At 43.4% G+C, this 23773-nt stretch overlaps 1 protein-coding gene across 2 annotated transcripts in view; it reads right to left on the bottom strand.

Moving 5' to 3' along the window:
- The window catches only part of LOC126191151 (mitochondrial potassium channel ATP-binding subunit), a 138667-nt gene that overhangs the window by 50116 nt on the left and 64778 nt on the right, over nucleotides 1-23773 (bottom strand). For both annotated transcript variants that reach the window (XM_049931912.1, XM_049931914.1), the window contains one exon: nucleotides 17890-17965. In XM_049931912.1, the coding sequence (XP_049787869.1) occupies nucleotides 17890-17965 (76 nt within the window). The remainder of the gene's footprint in view (nucleotides 1-17889; nucleotides 17966-23773) is intronic.

Here is a 23773-nt window from a genome sequence, read left to right as displayed (position 1 = left end):
AGCTGCAGTGATGCTAGAATGAAAGTGTCCATAATTACTGTATTTGTCACCTTTTATAATACCTTTGGCTTGTTACTCTAGGACACCTAATAGATAACAGCTAGCTGCTGCATCAAATAATAGGTTAGAACTATTTTTGGAGAACTTAATAAAATTAATTTCATGATATAATTTACAAAAATACTGAGAAAAGTGCTAAAAATATCCAATTATTTCAGTACTAGGTGTCCTCTTTCATTTGGGACTATGAGTTCAGTCAGGCCTGAGGAGATTACGTAAAATGTTCTGTACAAAGAAAACTATACTATTGGTTTGCCACATGCACATGCAGATGATTTTTTTTTTTTTTAGGGCGCACAACTTCAATGGTCATTAGCGCCCAGACTACGTTAGGAATGCACCGCGAGGCACAAGTTTAAAACAGCAACTAAAAGGCAAAACACGATAAAAGACAGACTGACAGGCATAGGATTAAATAAAAACAGCATAATCAAAGGTCCTTAGAGAGGTTGGTCAAGTTGATAAAACGAAAAACGCGAGCAGCTGCTCGTGGGTCATCCGCTAAAATGGCATCTAGACTACATGACAGGCCAAGATCAAGAAGCAGTGTGTTAAAATCCGGGAAGGACGTTAAAATTTGGCGGACTGTCAGCAATTGCCCACATGGGCAGAACGGCGCCGGTGCAGCCGTCAGCAGATGGCGATGGCAGAACCGGCAGTGTCCAATTCATAACCGGGCCAAAATGACCTCCTCCCGCCGAGAAGGGCGGGAGGAGGACGTCCAAGCCACGGGAAGAGGTTTCAAGGCCCGAAGCTTGTTGTCCGTAAGTGCAGCCCAATCGGCAAGCCACAGCGATAAAATGCGCCAACAAATGACCCTGCTACAATCTGACGAAGGGACACAACAAGAAGCTGTTCGAGGCTGGAGGACCGCAGCCTTGGCCGCGGCATCTGCAGCTTCGTTCCCAGGGATACCGACATGGCCAGGAACCCACATAAAGCTAACCGGAGAACCGACGTCCACCAGTTGCTGAAGAGAGCGTTGGATCCGGTGCACGAAAGGGTGAACCGGATACGGATCACTGAGGCTCTGGATGGCGCTCAGGGAATCGGAGCAGATGACATAAGCAGAATGTCGGTGGCGGCAGATGCAAAGAACAGCCTGGTAGAGGGCAAAGAGCTCAGCTGTGAAGACCGAACAATGGCCATGGAGCCGGTATTTGAAACTTTGTGCCCCGACAATAAAAGAACACCCAACCCCGTCATTGGTCTTAGAGCCATCTGTATAAATGAAGGTCATATTAATGAACTTCGAACGAAGTTCGACAAAACGGGAGTGGTAGACCGAACCGGGGGTAACCTCCTTTGGGAGCGAGCTGAGGTCAAGGTGAACGCGAACCTGAGCCTGGAGCCAAGGTGGCGTGTGGCTCTCGCCCACTCGAAAGGTTGCAGGCAGTGAAAAATTAAGGTGTTGAAGGAGGCGACGAAACCGAACTCCAGGGGGTAGCAGGGCAGAGACATACAACCCGTATTGACGGTCGAGAAAGTCGTCAAAAAAGGAACGATAAGACGGGTGGCCGGGCATTGACAGTAGCCGACAGGCATACCGACAAAGCAGTATATCCCGCCGGTAGGTGAGTGGCAATTCACCAGCGTCAGCATGAAGACTCTCGACGGGACTAGTATAAAACGCTCCGATCGCAAGACGTAAACCCCAATGTTGTATGGAGTTGAGGCGGCGTAAGATGGATGGCCGTGCAGATGAGTATACGAAGCTCCCACAATCCAGCTTGGAGCGGACGATCGACCGATATAGACGAAGTAGGACGGTTCGATCCACTCCCTACGACATACCACTGAGAACACAGAGGACATTTAGAGAACGGATACAACGGGCAGTCAAATATGACACATGTGGAGACCAGCTAAGTTTCCTGTCAAATGTAAGATCTAAAAATTTTGTTGTCTCCACGAATGGGAGAGCAACGGAACCGAGTCGTAAGGACGGTGGGAGAAACTCTTTGTAGCACCAGAAGTTAATACAGACCGTCTTCTCGGCAGAAAAACGGAAGCCATTGGCGACACTCCAGGAGTAAAGACGGTCAAGAGAACGCTGAAGACAGCACTCCAGGAAACATGTACGCTGCGCGCTGCAATAGATGGTAAAATTGTCCACGAAAAGGGAGCCTGATACATCAGTTAGGAGGCAATCCATTATTGGATTGATCGCTATGGCGAAGAGAGCGACGCTCAAAACTGAGCTCAGTGGCACCACATTCTCCTGGCGAAAGGTGTCTGACAGGACAGAACCCACACGTACCCTGAACTGTCGATCCATTAAAAAGGAACAAATAAAAAGTGGGAGGCGACCGCGAAGGCCCCATGTATGCATGGTGCGGAGAATGCCTGCCCTCCAACAGGTGTCGTAAGCCTTCTCCAAATCAAAGAACACAGCTGCGGTCGGGCGCTTCCGCAAGAAATTCATAATGAAGGTCGACAAGGTAACCAGATGGTCAACAGCAGAGCGGCGCCTACGAAATCCACATTGTACATTGGTAAGTAGGCGTCGAGACTCGAGCAGCCAAACCAAACGAGAGTTAACCATTCGCTCCATCACTTTACAGACACAGCTGGTAAGCGAGATTGGTCGATAACTGGAAGGCAAGTGCTTGTCCTTCCCCGGCTTAGGAATCGGGACAATAGACTCGTGCCAGCATGCGGGAACATGTCCCTCAATAGATGCAATTGTAAGTGCGAAGAAGGAAACCTTTACCCGCAGGAGAAAGGTTCTTCAGCATCTGAATATGAATAGAATCAGGCCCTGGAGCGGAGGACCGTGACCGGGCAAGAGCGTTTTCGAGTTCCCGCATGGTGAATGGGGCATTATAACTTTCACGATTCGAGGAGCGGAAGTTAGGTGGCCTAGCCTCCTCTGCCTGTTTTCGGGGGAGGAAGGCAGGGTGGTAATGAGCGGAGCTCGAAACCTCTGCGAAAAAGCGGCCGAAGGCATTGGAGACATCCTCAGGGGCCACAAGGACGTCATTCGCGACCGTCAAGCCAGAAACTGGTGAGTGGACCTTAGTGCCAGATAGCCGGCGCAGGCTACCCCAGACAACAGAAGGAGTAAAACTGTTGAAGGTGCTTGTGAAAGCAGCCCAGCTGGTTTTCTTGCTTTCTTTAATAATACGATGACACTGCGCACGTAATCATTTATAACTGATACAATTCGCCACTGTAGGGTGGCATTTAAAGGTGCGCAAAGCACGTCGACGAGCACGTAAAGCGTCTCTACATGCTGCGGTCCACCAGGGGACCGGTACGCGACGTGGAGAAGAAGTAGGGTGAGGGATGGAATATTCAGCAGCAGTGAGAATGACTTCCGTGAGGTGTGGGGCCTGACGATCGCAGCTTGTGAAGGTTTGATCCTGAAAGGTCGCCCTGGAAGAGAAGAGCCCCCAGTCTGCTTTGGAAATGTTCCAACTAGATGAGCACGGAGAGGGGGTATGCTGCAGGAGATGGATAACACACGGGAAGTGGTCGCTCGAATATGTATCAGAAAGTGCATACCACTCAAACCGGCGTGCAAGTTGGGTAGTACATACAGAGAGGTCTAAATGGGAATAGGTGTGAGATGTGTCCGAAAGAAAAGTAGGGGCGCCAGTATTGAGGCAGACAAGATTGAGCTGGTTGAAAAGGTCTGCTAACAGGGAGCCCCTCGGGCAGGATGCTGGAGAGCCCCAAAGGGGATGGTGGGCATTGAAGTCTCCAGTTAACAAAAATGGTGCAGGTAGCTGAGCTATAGTTTGCATCATGTCTGCCCTGGTAACGGCAGACGACGATGGAGTGTAAATGGTACAAAAAGAAAATGTGAAAGTGGGGAGAGTAATTCGGATGGCAACTGCCTGCAGGCCGGTGTGCAATGTGATGGGATCGTAGTAAATATCATCCCGGACCAGCAACATAACCCCTCCATGAGCCGGAATACCTACCACAGGGGGTAGGTCAAAACGCACAGAGGTGTAGTGCGCCAAGGCAATTTGATCGCATGGGCGTAGCTTCGTTTCCTGGAGGGCTACGACGAGTGGACGGTGCAAGCAGAGCAGCAACTTCAAGTCCTCTCGGTTGGAGCGAATGCTGCGAATATTCCAGAGAATAAGTGCCATCATAAGAAGAAAAGGAAGATGAAAGAAGGTGTCACCTCGAAGGCCGCTGAGGGCCTGGCTTCGAGCGAGCACTGCCGCCGCTATCAGTAGGCGGACAGTCATCGTCCATTGGTTCTATAGGTTCATCGGCCATCTTGGTAAGATGGCCGGGAGGGGGAGCTTCCTCCGCTGGTGAACGGCCAGATGTTCGGCTACCAGCGGTGCGGCCAGGCGAAACGGATGACGGCCTGGGGCGGCGACCGCTGGGTGGCGCAGGAGAAGAAATGCTCCGTGGCGAAGAAGGAGAACTGTGCTTCCTATGAGCCTTCTTGGAAGGTCGTTTGGTGGAAGTACTGGTCGATGGCTGGGAGGTTGAGGTACGTAGGAAGTCTGCACGGGACAGTTCCTTCTTGGAGGCCCGTGCATCTGACTTCTGGGTCTTCGTCTTAACAGAAGCTGATGAAGGGGCTTGTGTCTGTGGGGTGATGGGAGGAAGAGGAGACGTCGACCGCACGATCTTAGCACTGGACGAACGGACGACCATGGTGCTGAAGGTCAGATCACATGTCTGGGTTGCCACCTCCCTGGTAGTCCGAGGAGAGGCGAGGACAGTACTGAATTTACCCGCTGGGAGCAGCGTGGGCTTCCTACTAGCAAATTGCTTGCGAGCAGCCGAGGTGGACACTTTCTCTTTGACCCGAATTTCTTGGATACATCGTTCTTCCTTGTAGATGGGACAGTCGCGGGAGGACGCTGCATGCTCACCCTGACAGTTCACACAACGAGGAGACGAAGGTGGACAGTCACCCTCATGGGCGTCCCTGCCACAAGTGACACATTTAGCCGCATTGGAACAAGACTGGCGAGTGTGATTAAAATGCTGACACTGGTAGCAGCGCGTAGGTGTCGGGACATAGGGGCGAACAGAAATAACCTCGTAGTCCGCTTTGATGCGCTATGGCAGCTGAACACTATCAAAGGTCAAGAAAAGTGTCCGGGTCGGTACAAGGTCATTGTTGACCTTTTTCATGACCCTATGGACAGCCGTCACGCCCTGCTCAGTGAGGAAAGACTGAATCTCGTCGTCAGTCAATCCGTCGAGAGATCTAGTATAGACCACACCACGAGACGAATTCAAAGTTCGGTCAGCCTCCACCCGGACAGGGAACGTGTACAGGAGTGTGGCTCGAAGCAGTTTCTGTGCCTGAAAGGCGCTCTCAGTTTCTAGTAGCAAGGTACTATTACGCAACCTTTTACAAGACTTAACAGTACCGGCTATGGCATCTACGCCCTTCTGGATAACGAAAGGGTTGACAGAGGAAAAATCCTTTCCGTCCTCGGATCGAGAAACGACGAGGAACTGTGGGGCAGGCGGTAGTACCTTTGTCACTGGGGGCTGGTCATGTTTCCGTTTGTGGGCAGAAGTCGAGAGAGAAGAAGAGAAATCCATTGCGGAGGAATCCCCCATGATTGCGAGCGTCTCCGATGGCGCGCTCCTTCCTTATGGGGACTCTCTCAGAGGGCACTCCCACCTTAGGTGAATGTTTACACCTCAGGTCACATCTCCCGAGAAACAGACGGAGGGACCAATCGGCATGGTCAGAAGGTATCAGCTCAGGCAATCACCCCTCCCTGGGCCTGGCCTTTACCAGGGGGTACATGCGTGCCTTACTTGTCTACCCAGGGCGGGGAATTACGCATTACCCCGTCACTGGCTACGCGTGCAAACGCGTGGGTCGGCCTTCAGGCGCGCACAGGGAGGAAGGAAGAAGAGGAAAAGGAAGAGAGAGAGGACAGACTGTCTCAAACGCCGAGGCGGAGACCAGAGAAGGCAAGGAGAAGAAGGTAAGGAGAAGAAGGCAAGGGAAAGAAGGCAAGGGAAAGAAGGCAAGGAGAAGAAGGCAAGGGAAAGAAGGCAAGGGAAAGAAGGCAAGGGAAAGAAGGCAAGGGAAAGAAGGCAAGGGAAAGAAGGCAAGGGAAAGAAGGCAAGGGAAAGAAGGCAAGGGAAAGAAGGCAAGGGAAAGAAGGCAAGGGAAAGAAGGCAAGGGAAAGAAGGCAAGGGAAAGAAGGCAAGGGAAAGAAGGCAAGGGAAAGAAGGCAAGGGAAAGAAGGCAAGGGAAAGAGTAAGGAAGACAGTGAGATGGAGAAGAACAAAGAAAGGAACCAACCAAAGGAAGGAAGAAACGAGAAGTGAAAAATCAAAAAGACCACAATTATAGGTCGTGGAACGGTCCGTCTCCGGACGCAGATGCTAACTACCCCCTTGAGGGGGATGGACTCCTTTTAGTCGCCTCTTACGACAGGCAGGAATACCGCGGGCCTATTCTAACCCCCGAACCCGCAGGGGGATAAGACCACCATTTGTTACACACACAATGCAAAAGTTATTATTCTAGAAATGACCACAATCACTTGATATAATATCCTGCTGATAAGGTAACAATTGGTACACAACTAGCAACTGGAACATGCCACTGAGAAACATTTTACGGGAGAACGTAAAGACAGTATCCAATTGCAGAAATGAAGCTACATCTCACAGAAAAGTTTCTCTCTTAGTTGGTCTTCCATTGCACTAGTCAACAGCCATTTTGCATCTGGGATGTGATACATCAACTAGTATGTATTTTGGTGTGTAGAATCTGAATACCCCTTTCAAAATGATCTAGCATGTACCAGTTTTGAGTTTTTAAAGGTCTCATTTTTTGTATTCGGTATTTTGCTTTTTGCAGTTCTTCTGTTTTGATGTTTAATTGTTTGTTTTTGATTTGCAGAGGAGAACTAAAAGATCTACAAATTGTCAGTATATGGTTGGTGTGGTAGTCCAGTGGTGTGAAAGAGATCCTCACTAAGTGTTTCCTGTGAAAGATAATGCAAACTTTTTGTGTTTAAAACTTACACTAAGAAAAATGGCAACTAGTAAATCTCGTTGCTGTCTAAACAACCCCGACAACTTTTGTTATGTGTGTGGGAAATTCACTCCAAAAGACCAAAGAAAACCAATCACTAATTTGTTTAAGAAGGCATATAAATTGTATTTTGAGTGCCCTGTTGGTGATCAAGATAAAAATTTTGCACCTCATATTGGCTGCATAACCTGTACTATAACCTTACCCGAGTGGTTGAAAGGAAAACACGAGCCATGCCATTCACTGTTCCGATGGTGTGGTGTAAGCCTAAAGACCATTATTCAGACTGTTACTTCTTTCTTACAAATATTTTGGGATATTCAAGCAAAACTAGACATGAAATAAAGTATCCAAATGTATCTTCAGTGCATTTGCCTGTGCCCCATGATGAGGGGTTGCCTGCTCCTGTCTGTATCTTGAAAGCCATGTAACCAGACACCATGTCAAGTGAAACAGAAAATATTGAACATACAGAAAAGTACTGCCCTCAATATCATGACACTTCACCTCAGCTCTTTAATCAAAAGGAATTGAATGATTTGGTTCACAGTCTACAACTTTCAAAACAGCAGGCTGAACTCTTGGGGTCAAGACTGCAACAACGGAACCTTCTAGCTCCAGGGACAAAAATTTCCTGTTTCAATCAAGAGGTGCTTCCTTCACTCAATATTTTGATATGCAGAATTCAATGTATGTAGAGATGGCAATGATCTGATGATGCTGCTAGGTGTACAACATAATCCACAGGAGTGGCAACTATTTATTGACTCCAGTAAAACCAGCTTGAAAGCAACAGTACTGCATAATGGCAATGCATTTCCATCAGCACCTATGGCTTACACAGTAGACATGAAAGAAACATATGAAACCATGGCTTTGCTGCTAAAGGTAGTCAAATATAAGGAGCATGACTGGCAGCTTTTCTGTGATTAAAACGTTGTTGCACTCCTTACAGGTTTTACAGGCTGGATTCACAAAATATTGCTGCTTTTTGTGCCTTTGGGGCAGCTGTAACACCGAGAATCACTGTACAGTCAAGGAATGGCCTATAAGGAAGCCATTTGTTCCTGGAAACATAAATGTGAACAATATCCCATTGGTTGACCCCAATAAAATCATTTTGCCTCCCCTTCATATCAAGTTGTGCCTTATCAAGAACTTTGTAAAAGCTCTGGATAAAGAAGATGAGGCCTTCAATCACTTAAAAGAAAAGTTTCCCAAATTAATAGAAGCAAAGCTGAAAGAGGGTATACCTGTTGGACTACAAATAAGGAAATTGCTAAAAGAGCCAACCTTTGATACCAAACTCACAGATATCCAATTATCTGCTAGGTCTTCTTTTAAAGCAATTGTGAAGGTCTTTTTATGTAACAGAAAAGACAAAAACTATGTTACCACTGTGAATGATCTGTTGGACAACTGTAAGAACACGCGGTGTAGAATGTCACTTAAAATTCACTTTTTACATTCTCACCTGGATTTCTTCTCCGAAAATTTGGGAGCTGTAAGCAATGAGCAAGGTGAACACTTTCACCAAGACATTCTTACCATGGAGCACTGTTACCATGGCCACTGGAACCCTTCAGTGATGGGTGACTACTGCTAGGGTCTTGTTAGGAAGAGTGATGAAACAGCAAACAAAAGAAGAGCTCTGTCGTCGCATTTTTTCAAAAACCAAAGATGATTAAATGTGAAAATATCTTCTAAACTAATTTGGACCTTTTATTGGCACCATGCCCATATATACATACGAAATAGTATTGTTTTCAAACATTCTGAATGTGTATTTTTGTTTAACTTAATTGTGTCAATTTTTCCTATTACCATTTTTTATTCTGCTGTGTATCTAAGAAATGTGACATCGTAGAGAAAAACTAATTTTACCAGTGTATTCAGCATCCCAAAATTAGGTAAATCCACTTATTTACAAACCAGATGCAGAAAAAAGTTTAAATTTGCCAACTAGTGTTATCAGAAACAAATCATTATTACAACGATTCAGGTGACTAAGAGAGAAAGCTTTAACATCTTATCTGTAGAACAGTATACAACTCAAGTGACACATGCCCTTTGGCATAATTGTGACAGCCAATGGAAATTAATTTTCTTGATTTCAGATGCACTCTCTCTCTCACTTAACAACAGAGGCCAGACAGACTTCTAGGTGTTGATCAAAGTATATACTGTGATTCTTGAGTTTCTCCCAGCGTATTTGATAGTCAAAATATCCACGGGTGTGCTGCTGGTCTATAGTGTCCAACAGGCACAATATTTCGGCGATCATACATGTCGCCATCATCAGGTGAACTGACGGACTGAGCTCCTGTGAACGTGCCGGCACGGAGATCCGTACGCTATGGCTGCTCAGAGGGAACTGGATTCGGTCACAGCGGCGGCCAATTTAAATACCCTCCGCCCGCGGCGCGCTCCCTCCGCCGTCTGCACCCCGCGCCACGGTCGCGCGGTGGAACAGATTGCAATGGCGTCTGAGATGACGTCGGTGTGATGGCTCTGTCCGCCGTGGTCGTCACAACTATACGTTTGCTCGATTTACTCTTGATTAACCCAATCGCTGGTTCCCAAGCCTTGCTAAGATTATAGCCACAGTCACAGTTTATGAGGTCGTCATTGGTGCGAATTTCGATGGCCTCTCTAACAACGCTGTCCCAGTATCTCGACGTCTGTACCAGAATCCTCATGCGGTCATACTCCATGGCGTGATTTTCCGACAAACAATGTTCAGCGACCGCCGACTTGCTCGGATGCATCATCAGTCGAGTGTGCCTCTGGTGTTCACGGCATCGATCCTCGACGGTACGCATTGTCTGACCAATATACGACTTGCCACATTGACACGGAATCTGGTACACGCCGGCCTTCCTCAAACCGAGGTCATCTTTGGCGCTCCCCACCAGTGCATGAGTTTTATTTGGAGGACAAAACACAGTTCCGACCTGGTGTTTCTTCAGAATCCGGGCGATTTTACCGAGAGTGCGCCTGTGTATGGAATAAATGCAGTGCCTACCTCCTCCCTCGTGACTTCATCCATCTCAACAGGTTGTGCTGCAGTGGTTGGGTGGAGAGCACGTTGAATCTGCCACTCTGAGTACCCATTTTTTCGAAATACAGTTCTCAGGTGTTCCAATTCCTGGGGTAGACTCTCTGCGTCAGAGATAGTGCGCGCCCTATGTGTACTAGAGTTTTAAGTACCCCATTCCTCTGTGAATGGTGGTGACAGCTGTCTGCGTGCAAATACAGATCAGTGTGCGTTGTCTTCCGATACACCCCATGACCTAGGGTGCCGTCAGCCCTTCTCTTCACCAAGACGTCAAGGAAAGGTAATTTACCCTCCATTTCAGTCTCCATAGTGAATTTGATGTTGGGGTGTATGGAGTTTAGATGTGTAAGGAAGTCAAGGAGTTTATCCATACCATGTGGCCAGATGACGAACGTGCACTGGTGGGGAGCGCCAAAGATGAACTCAGTTTGAGGAAGGCCGGCGTGTACCAGATTCTGTGTCAATGTGGCAAGTCGTATATTGGTCAGACGATGCATACCGTCGAGGATCGATGCCGTGAACACCAGAGGCACACTCGACTGATGCATCCGAGCAAGTCGGTGGTCGCTGAACATTGTTTGTCGGAAAATCACGCCATTGAGTATGACCGCACGAGGATTCTGGTACAGACGTCGAGATACTGGGACAGCGTTGTTAGAGAGGCCATCGAAATTCGCACCAATGACGACCTCATAAACCGTGACTGTGGCTATAATCTTAGCAAGGCTTGGGAACCAGCGATTGGGTTAATCAAGAGTAAATCGAGCAAATGTATAGTTGTGACGACCACGGCGGACAGAGCCATCACACCGACGTCATCTCAGACGCCGTCGCAATCTGTTCCACCGCGCGACCGTGGCGCGGGGCGCAGACGGCGGAGGGAGCGTGCCGCGGGCGGAGGGTATTTAAATCGGCCGCCGCCGCGACCGAACCCAGTTCCCTCTGAGCAGCCATAGCGTACGGATCTCCGTGCCGGCACGTTCACAGGAGCTCAGTCCGTCAGTTCACCTGATGATGGCGACATGTATGATCGCCGAAATATTGTGCCCGTTGGACACTATAGACCAGCAGCACACCCGTGGATATTTTGACTAAAGTATATACTGTCCTTCATTCTCCTCTGCCAAACACTGTGCAAAAATGTAATTCCTCATTTCATAGTACAATCATCATTTACAACTTCCTTTACCTTGCTGAAGGTTAATGATGCCATTCATGTGACTGTCATTTCAATTCTTTATCTATACTATGAGCTTCACCGTTGAACAAATTTCGCAGAGCATGCTGATAGGTTACACTACAAAGATGCTCTTTACTGTGCTGATGACAAATACTGTGCAATATTATAACTAGAGACTGGATTGTATGCATGAGGAAACCCTTAAATATGCATGAGAAATGCTTAAAAATGCATGAAAAGTGTTGAAATATGCAGGATCGAATAATAAACAAACATGGTAGTCATTGCATGCATTATATCTCAAAGTCAAATCTGTGCATATCAATCCGACCATGCAAAAAATTGGTATATATAGAACGCTGATATCATTTTCTGAATACTTTCTGGTATAGGTCAGGAAGAGGGCCTTTGTAGGATTATTTTCTAAAAATTTGCAAAATGTGGACACATACAGTGTTTCAATAATTGTTCTTTCTTTGCTGTTGTTGTCGGTAACAAGCAGATGTGATAAGAGTGACTCCCAGTAAAACAATTGATATGTACAGAACCAACTGAAAGATATATTGCACGCAGAGGGGCACGCTCAAAAACTCCTTTTATTTAAAAAACACAATACAAACATGAATTTTTATGAACAGCGTTAACTTTTAATTGATACTATTGCACCAAAGCACCATTTACAATTTATTTTACATTTTTCTACTATTGTAAACATAAACGACCAAGTACTGTTCCAAATGTTCGGTAGTAAGATTGAGTCTTTGATCACTCAAAACATTTTTAAAAGCAGGGCAGGACCATTCTACATCAGCCGAGGCAACTAGGCAGTATCTGAATGTGGGTGCTATGTTCGCACTTATTGTTTCTGGTAAAAGGTCACCCATCCCATTAATAAAACTATCAATTTGGCACAAGGGCTCAAAGCCTGGGTTATTATTTAAAATGTTTTCAAACTTTTGTTTAAGTTTTCTTGGGAATACCTCTGGCAATGAGGAGTTCACTAGAATAATTTTATTCACTAACTGAATAGATTCATTCAACGCCAAACCTTGAGTTTCAAGCTTTTTAATACTTGCAGGTATATGGGAAAAATGAATGCTAATCACAGCAATGTTTTTTAATACCGGAATCATTAAAAGCTTACTTGTACTGGCAAGCTGCCAAAGCCTCTGCACTATTGAAGTTGTTTACTGCCCCTCTAATGGCCTCGAAATGTTCATTGTAAAACAACACAACTTTGACCCACATACCCCACTGAGTTACCACTGGTTCAGGAGGTAAAGGTACATTTGGTAGTTTTTCTTGGTAGATCTTGATGCGAGCAGGAGCCTTTAGAATCACTTTCTTTGTGGATGAAATCAGTTTATTTACATTCACAAACGTGGAACACACTTCTTCAGTAAGGCAAAATACTCCATGCGCAAAGCATGTCACATGAATCACATTGGGATAAAATACTCGCAGAACTTTTCCTAGGGAGCAGCATCTGAAATAAACACTAACACCCTTTCATCTGTAGAAGATTCTGGAAATATTTTTCTAATACCCTCATTCACATATCTGGTGATCATACATTTACTTTTTCACGTTCTTTGCAGGCTGCTAAATAGGAAGAAGAAGGCTCTTCTTTTAAAGCACTAACAATTAAATTTGCAATGTAACAGCCACAAGTGTCTGCAGTTTCATCAACTGAAATCCAGATAATATTGTCGTTGAGTTCATTGCTTATTTCTTCCAGAACATTTACATAAATTGTCAATACGTGATTTTTACGCAATGTTGATTCATCTGGTATATTTTCATTTAAGGAATATTTGTGCAGGAAGCCTTTGAGGGGAGGGTTTGCAAGTCTGTGAAGAGGAATATTGCTTGCAATGAATGCTTCACACAGATCCTTGTTAACCCAACTTTTTTGTTTATCTTTGGACAAATCTCTGCTACTGCAACTTGCTGTTGTCAGAATTTGGGTTGTCGTAGTACTTTATTCTGTATTCCTGTGATATGAAGACTTGTCTTGATATGCTGGTCTATTTGAAACTTTTTTTGCACAAAACATTTTTCTTGCAAACTCAACAATATAAAACAATTCCATCATGTGTAAATGTTCCAGGGTGGCCAGCTATCCACGAAATGACATTCTTTTTTTGGGTGGCATGGTGTACAACACGTTACACAACACATCGTAAACACGTTCCACTGTGCACAAGTAAATAGAAAGCTAAACTGAAACAATGGACATGCAACTAAAGCCCTGTGTAGTTTAATTTAATTGTTGCCGACGTGTATGGTATGAGAGCGGAGGGGATTAACCGGGGGGCGCGGGCGCAGAAGCAATGACTCTGCCTGCCTGTTCCTGTTCCTCATCTGTAATGATTTCACTACGCAGCACACCTCTCAGTTAGTGATTGCACGCAGATCTAGATTGTGGTTAAGACTGGCTGGCTCTGAGCACTATGGGACTTAACATCTATGGTCATCAGTCCCCTAGAACTTAGAACTACTTAAACCTAACTAACCTAAGGACATCACACAACACCCAGTCATCACAAGGCAGAGAAATCCCTGAACCCAGCGGGAATCGAACCCGGGAACCCGGGCGCGGGAAGCGAGAACACTACCACACGACCATGAGCTGCGGACAGATTGCGGTTAATCTATGCAACATGAAAAGTAGATTGAGCTACAGACCGCCCATCTAAATTTTTAAAATATTATAAACGTAGAGCGAAAATATGCATCGTCACTAGTTTTTAGTTAAAATATGCAATAACCAATGAAAAGCAGCCCAATATGCAAATGCATATACTCCGGTCTCTAATTATAACCTATCTATCTGTGGCACAATATGTTTGTTTACCAAAACCCCCTTATAATCCCTTTTGAATTACCACTTACAATTTGAAACTTTGTAAGTATTCACTAATCTCATCATGTAAAAATTTTAAAGTTGTTAAGACACAAATTACTCGCCTTAAGTTTTAATTTCCTAATGCAGTGAAATAATTGGCAACTGCCTTGAACAATTTCTCAAAATACTTAAGAAGATAGTGTGGTCACCATTTGTCAAAAGTTCAATGAACAACTGTCTAAATGTTGCAGATTCGAGAAAAACTAGCAAAACAAAAATCATGTTAGCAAATAACTGGTACAAGTAACTATCTTCAGGTACCTCAGAAACTACATTACTGCAACTGGTAGAAGTACAAAGGTTGTTAAAGCTAAAATACTCCTGTGAGGAGGGAGGACTTGGAATCACTTACCCAGAAAAGAACACTACTGACATCAAACAGTATCTCCTTCACTAACAGGAAATTATTCTCAAAGAGCTACATTTGGAACCTATGCTTGTGTGGGGCAGAAATTTGGACTCTGAAGAAGGCTAAAAAGAAAAGACTGCAATCTTTCGAGAACTGATGTTTGGAGGAAAAATTTGGATGTTGCTTGAACTGGCAAATTTTCAAATGAAGAAGTGCTGAGGGCAGAAGAGAGAGAGTCTACTAAAAACCATTAGGAGGAACAACTTGGTTAGACCAGTATTACGCTATCATATTTCTTTGACAAAGAAATATGATCAAATATTCATCAAATTTCTTTGACAAAGATCTTTGACATGGCACCTAAATTGTGTATTACAGTTTCGTCATATTTTTCATCAAATTTCAAGTTGGTGAACAACAACTATAGTTGCTAATACCACAGTTGCATTGAGTGTATATTTGGAAGAAAAGTGGTGGGAAAAAAAGGAAATATACTTGGATGAAGCCATAGGTTTTAAGTTGAGATGGTAAAAGCACTCAGCAAAATTTGTTACGAGAGCTGCAAGTTGAACACGTCAAGTCATATATAATTACTTACAGATGGATGAGTGTGTATTTTAGTATTTTCTCAGTAAAATTCCTTCTCATATTATAAAACACAATACTCTCTTCAGAAATGCTATATGTGCAGAAAACAGGCAAACTGTGACACAGCGATTTCTTGATACTGGTTTACAACATAGCACTCGAGCATCACATTGCACATTAACCAAAATAATTCCAGAAATGCGTGAAGTGATTTATAAAGCACTGAAGAGTGAATATGTGAAGGAAAATAAATGTTTCGTACACTATACGGGCAATAGGAACTATTTTTACTTTTGAATAATTTAATTAACGGAATTAGTGTTCCAACAACTACAAAATTAATAGAAAGTATGAAACAGGTGAAGCCCTTTTTAACTTGCGGCATCCAGAGTTCAAAAATACACAAAGTTGATTGGAAAGCTAAGAAAGAATTTTTTACTTTAGAGTTTCACCACATCATCTATTACGGCTTGATGAAAAGCTGCTGGATGTTCCCAGATGTAGAGGTAGATGGCTGTAGCGGTGATTGTGGAAATGAAGTCACCTGAAGCATATTCCACCTACCCATCAACATACAATTAATAGCATGCAATGTTCCCCTTGCTCACCCCCACACTAGTCAAGCACTTTCATTATTAAAAAAAAAAAAAAAAAAAAAAAAAAAGGTAGGCTGAAGGAAAACAACTTTGAAGCCATGTTTACAAACAAATCTAGGTTCTCGGCACAGATTTGATCATAAAAGTTGTTCATCTTCTGTTCACTGCAGTATGAAACGTAACTGTTTAGAGCACTTGTGTCGCTACAGCTATTTGACTACAGATCAAATCTATGGCGAGAACCTAGATTTGATCATATTTGTTTGACGACAGGCGAGATTTGGCAAAATTCCGTACTGCACCATCAAATTTCTTTGACATAAATATTTGACATATCAACTTCTACATAGAAATATGATAGTGTAATACTGGTCTTAGTCACCTACTTCATCATTCGCGCCAGTTCAGGGTCCTGATTGAAGGAACGACAATGGGAAAAGACTGTGAGGATGACAGACAGGAGATCTTCGATGAAATTAAAGCTGGTAGAAGATGCAAGAGCATTTAGAGACTAACACCAAGAAGGGAGGAAGTATGAGCAAGCCCACCAACCATTTGTCAGCACAGCACACAAAATGGACACACACTTTTCCACCTCAAAATATAATATTACTAGCAACTCAGGACTGTCAAGTCAACAACATTAAAAATGCTTGTTTTGAAAATAAACTATTTTCTGGTACAATTACACACAATTTGAATAGGAAATCACTGGTTTTTGGCATCACTGGCCATCTTCGGATCATAAGACAAATGCAGCAGTTCACTCGAACTGTGGTTAACTGAACTACTGCATCTGTCTCATGATCTGAAGATGGCTAGTGATGGCAAAAACTGGTGATTTCTTATTGAAATTATGCATATCTGCAGTGAAAAATGATTATTTTCAAAACCATAATTTGAACAATCTCTGATGTCTGTAGTGCGACCAAAATGTTGTTCCTTCCAACATCATAAATATTAACTACCACCTCATTAAATTCCTTCTAACCATATATCTTAAACTCTTCCCCTACAAGCCAATTTTTGTCATTAACAAATCTGACAAAAATATGTTTCAATTTCCAGGTGATCTGTACAAAATTTACATTATGTATGAGGATATGATCACTGTTTTCATGCATGATGTTATCTGACTTTTATCTTACTTTGCAAGCCTAAAAGATTTTCTCCAAAGGTGACAATAAAAATAACTATGTTGTGAAAGCATTGACCCTTCATGTGAATTTCAGCACTTTGTCATTTTGTGGTAGATGCGCATTGATAACAGCAGATCTTTTTACTCATGATGGTTTTCTCTAGAAAAGAACTGTCCAGATTTTTCATTTCAATCACGTCGCAGCAGGTATCCATGCATCATCATTTTTGTTCGGCAGTCAAGGTATGTGGGACAAACTGACACACACTTTCTGCTTCTTAAAAACATTTTTGCAACTGTCTTGAGCATTTGATTTGGAGATATTGAGCCACTGTGATTTGTAACACAACAATGTTGACTCAATACAGCTGCACATCCAGTGCTTAACACTGCTCAAACTGATTTATCGAATGCACATCTGTGGTTTACACCTGCTAGCTTAAGCTGCCACTGGTGTACGTATTTATAACAGTTCAATAGATGCAGGTAGAGAAATGAAAGATTCAGTAACTTTCACAACTTTAGGTCTCTGGTTCTTTACTTTTTTTCCAAATTGTATGCTCCCTAAACAATGTAGAGTAACTTTCCATTGTCATCTATTGACAATCAATAAATCTCCGTCATCCTACTCAAAATACTTATTCAACTCTTGTCTCATGATCTGCATCCACACGCCTGGAGTAAACACTGTCTTTTGCTCACTCCTGCCATAACTACTTCAGTCCCTTTACTAGATCTGTTCCCTGCAATGCTTCCTTTTTTGTTTCTTATCAAACAAAGAAATACCAAGTTCCTAAGCTAGTGAATTATGTAACTTACCACACGCAATTTTTATTTTAGGCCGTACTAAAGGATATTTTGTGTTTTGTTACCAGCTATTGGGAAACAACCAAACGTGAAACTATGGAGATGCAGCCTAATGCTATTGTGTCAACAACAAGAGATAAAAAGAAAGATAAAAAACAATATCCATCAAAAATACATAAAACTATTCACAGAAAACCTTGGTACTGTAGCATACCTGTGCAGTGCTGCGAAGACCTTGTGAGATACACAGTTTAAAGGAGCTCTTGAACTCCTGGATGTCGCTTGTTAACCTGAAAATCACCAATGTGATATTCATTAAATTTAAGAAAGAGGGAAACAAACCTTTTAATGATATTTGTGTGTCCCGGCACTTGTTCAGACAAGAAAGCAAGCACATACATACACCACACATATATGCAGAAATGAATTCCTGGAGATAAGCCATTCACAGGTCAAGTAAAAGCTTCTTAGTTATATACTTAGTGAAAAACATACCATGGTAGCAATGTTGCCTGCAGACCCAGAACACATTCTGATACTTTAGTTACAATATAAACCAAATAAAACAATGGAAAATCCAGGATGGAATGTAACAATATATATTCCATCCTGGATTTTCCATTGTTTAATATTGTTACATATCAACAAAATAGACAACACTGGAATGGATGGAGCAGGTCCTAAATGTGAGGTATTTCCCAACATATAGGGACTAATCTACTTTTAAGACTTTTCAACAGGAAATTAAAAATTACCTTCTCACTGATAATATCATTTGACGAGGCCAGAAAATCAACTACGATAACATTAAAATATTGTATGAATTATTTTATTTTTATATATATAGAGGGAAACATTCCACATGGGAAAAATATATCTAAAAACAAAGATGATGAAAACACAAACATATACACAAAATTCGAGCTTTCGCAACCCCTGGTTGCTTCGTCAGGAAAGAGGGAAGGAGAGGGAAAGATGAAAGGATGTGGGTTTTAAGGGAGAGGGTAAGGAGTCATTCCAATCCCGGGAGCAGAAAGACTTACCTTAGGGGGAAAAAAGGACAGGTATACACTCGCGCACACACACACATATCCATCCGCACATACACAGACACAAACAGACATTTGTAAAGGCAAAGAGTTTGGGCCCAGAGATGTCAGTCGAGGTGGAAGTAAAGAGGCAAAGATGTTGTTGAAAGACAGGTGAGGTATGAGTGGTGGCAACTTGAAATTAGTGGAGGTTGAGGCCTGGCGGATAACGAGAAGAGAGGATATACTGAAGGGCAAGTTCCCATCTCCGGAGTTCTGACAAACTGGTGTTAGTGGGAAGTATCCAGATCACCTGGACGGTGTAACACTGTGCCAAGATGTGCTGACCGTGCACCAAGGCATGTTTAGCCACAGGGTGATCCTCATTACCAACAAACACTGTCTGCCTGTGTCCATTCATGCGAATGGACAGTTTGTTGCTGGTCATTCCCACATAGAACGCTTCACAGTGTAGGCAGGTCAGTTGGTAAATCACGTGGGTGCTTTCACACGTGGCTCTGCCTTTGATCGTGTACACCTTACGGGTTACAGGACTGGAGTAGGTGGTGGTGGGAGGGTGTATGGGACAGATTTTACACCGGGGGCGGTTACAAGGGTAGGAGCCAGAGGGCTGGGAAGGTGGTTTGGGGATTTCATAGGGATGAACTAAGAGGTTATGAAGGTTAGTTGGACGGCGGAAAGACACTCTTGGTGGAGTGGGGAGGATTTCATGAAGATTGCATTCATTGAGATTGCATGAAAAGATCCTGCCGCAACAAAAAACGCCTTTCTTTAAATGACTGCTACCCCACTTTGGGCCCAAACTCTTTGCCTTTACAAATGTCTGCTTGTGTCTGTGTATGTGCGGATAGATATGTGTGTGTGTGTGTGCGAGTGTATATCTGTCCTTTTTTCCCCCTAAGGTAAGTCTTTCCGCTCGCGGGATTGGAATGACTCCTTACCCTCTCCCTTAAAACCCACATCCTTTCATCTTTCCCTCTCCTTCCCTCTTTCCTGATGAAGCAACGGTTTGTTGCGAAAGCTTGAATTTTGTGTGTATGTTTGTGTGTCTATCGACCTGCCAGCGCTATATATAAAGCAAACAGTACAAATAAACAACAACGTATTTAAAAAACTGAGCTTTTTATATTTAAGACAGTTGAAGGCAGACTGAGTGAACTGTATAAGAAAAAACAACAGACAGCCATAGTGTTTCTTGTAAATTAAAATGGGTTTTCAAAACCAAATTTGCATACATCTGAAGAGTGTTACCAGATCTGAGTTATGGCAGTGACACATGGACTTTTCATCCAAAAATCATTCAATAACTGGAGGCTGCTCAGTAAGCAATAAAGAGATGCATGTTGGGAATTTGTAGGGGAGACAAGCACACATATGAAGAGATGAGGGAAAAGATTGGGATGGGAGCCGTAAGTACAACTTTAGTGCACATGACACACAGTTGGGTGGAAATATAGTCAGGCAAAAGACTGGTAAACAGGCCAAAGATGTTCTTTGCGGACTGCAAGAGATAAAAAGAGACTGATGTGATGACCTTCCAGAAGGAGGACACATTATATTAGAAAACATGCTGGAGAAACATGGCTGCATACAGCTGATGGCAGTCATTCATGGGCAAGCCTAGAAGGCTTTTATTCATCTATGGACATCAAATGGCAAATATTATGATGACAACAAATCTGATTTTACTACCACTGAAGTGGATGCTGAAAAAGCCAAATTACATTATAAAGGTAGGAGATGAATGTACAGCCAAGTAGAGAACACAGGTATGAGCACCAGAAACGGGTACAATCCACAAGCAAAATTACACAATTGAAAAGATGCCTATCAGTAAAGAGCAAACAAAGTGAACAAGTATTACCAAATATCACCATTGACACCGAGCCACACTTAAGAGTTAAATCAAATGTTATTAACTCAGAGGTGTTAAAAAAACAACTGTTCTGTGCACTACATAATAAGCTGCTGACTGTAACAAAATGCATAATGGTTTCTCCACTAAAATCTGGAAGAAATACAAGGAACACAAAATTGAAATTCATCCCAAAAAAGTGATTTACAATTAACTAAGAGCTGAAGATCTCCTCTGATGCTGAAAGGATCAAAGCTAGATTTTCAGTGATTTGTAATTTTCTGTTCCACTGCATGCTTTCTTCTGACATTAGTAAAGACAAAGCAAACTATTGTCCTCAGTCAGTGACATACAATCTTATAAACAGAGATGAGAAGAATGCATGATAGATCTGTAGCACTACAGTAGGCCTGAAAGACTATAATGGAAGTAAACTAACATGATAAACTTCATTATTAAAAACTGTGTAGTTGCTCTGATCATTTAAATGGCTTATGACAGATGTGTTTGCAAAAGATTGAATGCTCTCCTTGCTGATATAGAGGTAAACAAGAGCAATGGTTTATTACAACCACAGTAGGGAGATTTAATAACAAAAGAAAAATCTTCTCAACATAAGACAACTTCTCAGACACAAACAGGTATACGCCCAGAACACACAGTGAGTAAACATAGTGGGACATGAAGATTATGCTACTGATAATCCCTAACTGTGGAGGCTGAGAGTTCAGCATAGTCATCCGACAGGTATGTCTCAGGATATCGGTGAAAAGTCATAGGTCCCGCTGTGATGGCTTCTGACTGGGATTTACTGATAGGCTGCTAAGAGCCAATGCATGAATGGGCCCAGAGGTCCAGCAGAGTGCACTGCCAACATGTTGGCTTGTGCCGCCCCATTATTTTGGACACAGAGGAATTCATGCTGATCCAGTTCCGCACGCATGACACGGCAGAGGAAATATGTCCCTGGCATAGAGGACCCCTAACTGCACTTTTCCTGCCATCTGTCATCCTTGTTATGATCGATGCAGTCTGCGAAAAAAATGTCTTGAACATTTGCAAACCCGTGAGCTTCAGTGTCTGAGGTGTTACCAATCCCTTTAGGCAAATGGTGGGTACAAAGCACTCCTGACATGCAGTGGCTTAGGATCATGCTGTCCACTGTCGAAGAGCAATTTAATTTTTACAGGGAGACACCTGTGTGCACAGAAGAGAAGCAGTGTTCTTGAAATATTTTTGAATGCTTAAAACTTGGCAGCCAAACTAGAAGACATACAAACTATTTTCCAGAATAAATGAATATAATGGCCCACATGCCACACATTCCAACCTGGATGGCCTGAATGTGAAGGCACAATTAAGGAAATAAGCTGCATGATACCACCACTAGCTGCTTTACACTGGAACTTCTTTGGGTAAGTTTGGCCATATTATGGACAAGCATTACGCATGAAGCACGTTCTACCTCCTCCCCAAAAGGAGAAAAGAAAGAATGGTGATCCTACACTCCCATAATCCTCCTGGCCTTACTCTCTGTTTATCCACTGCACCACACCCTCTGTCTAACAGTTTCCCCTTACTCTGTCCTGCCACTTCTTGAAACCCGCATCACCATCATTGTGCGCCACACTACTCCAGCTCTGGTACCCATGAATCACAACCTAGGTCGTGTATCTGCCACACCTCCTTTCTGCATCCATAGGCAGCACAATCAGCTGCTGCTGAGCCACTAACTACCCACTCCAACCTCTCTTCCTGCCTCTCTCTACCTCTACCCACTACACTTGACATGACCAGCATCCCCACCCCACCCTAGTCCACTGTAGCAAGTTTTGTTTCTCTCTTGTGAGTCCCTTTCAACGAATCACTCCTAAATTATTTATATTGTGGCAGCACCTTCCTTACTACAGTTATTTTTGAGAAAATAATTTAACTGTTTAGATAAAAAAATCTACTCACCAAGCAGCAGCAGAACACACACATAAAAGAAGGCTATAATTAGACAAGCTTTTGGAGCCAGCGGCTACTTCTTCGGGCAGAAAGGTTGAAGGGGAAGGAAGAGGGGTGAAGCAAAAGAACTAGAGAGGTCTAGGACAAGGGGTAGATTTTGGGAAAGTCACCCTGAACCATGGGTCAGGGAAGACTTGCCAGACAAGATGAGAAGGAAAAACTGATTGTTGGGAACTGCTCCAGATGAGATTTGAAAACCTGACAACTTAAAGGTGTAAGATAGGGCAATATGCAAGACAAAAGATTACTGCTTAAACATCGTGCATGAGTTAGTAAGAGTGAAAAGCTAAGTGCAATTTACGTAACAGAGGTGGAGGTGGGCGGCTTAGTTGGTCAGCACCTGCAAGCCATAGTTCAAAGACTTGCCTCCTATATTATAGCACCAACTATTTCCTAAATCATTTGAAATCCATGCCCGTCCCATTCCCACCACACACCTTGCTTGTCACCACTGACGCCACCTCCCTCTACATCAACATCCCCCATGTACATGGTCTGTCTACTGCTAAACATTTCCTCAGTAAAAACCTATCTGATTCCAAACGTATGACGTCTTCCAACTTGCCTTAATCAACTTTATACTTACCAACAACTACTTCATCTTTGAAGGCCAGACATACAAACAGAACAGGGCTATGGCCATGGGAACCAGGATGGCTCCCTCTTATGCCAACCTTTTCATGGTTCGCTTGGAGGGGGCTTCCTGGGATTCAAAAGTCTTCAGTCATTTGGTTTAGACACATTGACGACATCTTTACCATATGGACTCATTGTGAGGGCGACCTGTTAAAATTCCTTGGATCTCTGAATACCTTCTCCCAATTAAATTTCACATGGTCCTATTCCAAATCCTGCACCACTTTCCTTGATGTTGATCTTGTCCTCTCTGAAGGCCAGCTACACACTTCTGTCCACATTAAACCTACTAACAAACAACATTACATAAATTTGACAGTTGCCATCCTTTCCATATCAAACATTCCCTCCCATACAGCCTTGGCATTCGAGGCAAATGTATTTGTTCGGATGCAGACTCTTTACATAATACACCACCATTCTCACCTCAGCCTTCACTGGACGTAATTACCATACCCGCCTAGTTCAAAAGCAGGTTTTTCCTCGACCATCACATCTGATCCTGGTACTGCTAATCCATCCAAAAAACAACTTTGGAGCACACCATT

Source organism: Schistocerca cancellata, chromosome 6, assembly GCF_023864275.1.
Source record: "Schistocerca cancellata isolate TAMUIC-IGC-003103 chromosome 6, iqSchCanc2.1, whole genome shotgun sequence".
Classification (NCBI taxonomy): domain Eukaryota; kingdom Metazoa; phylum Arthropoda; class Insecta; order Orthoptera; family Acrididae; genus Schistocerca; species Schistocerca cancellata.
The sequence above is the reverse complement of the archived record's forward strand: the minus strand, read 5'-3'. Positions and strand labels throughout refer to the sequence as shown.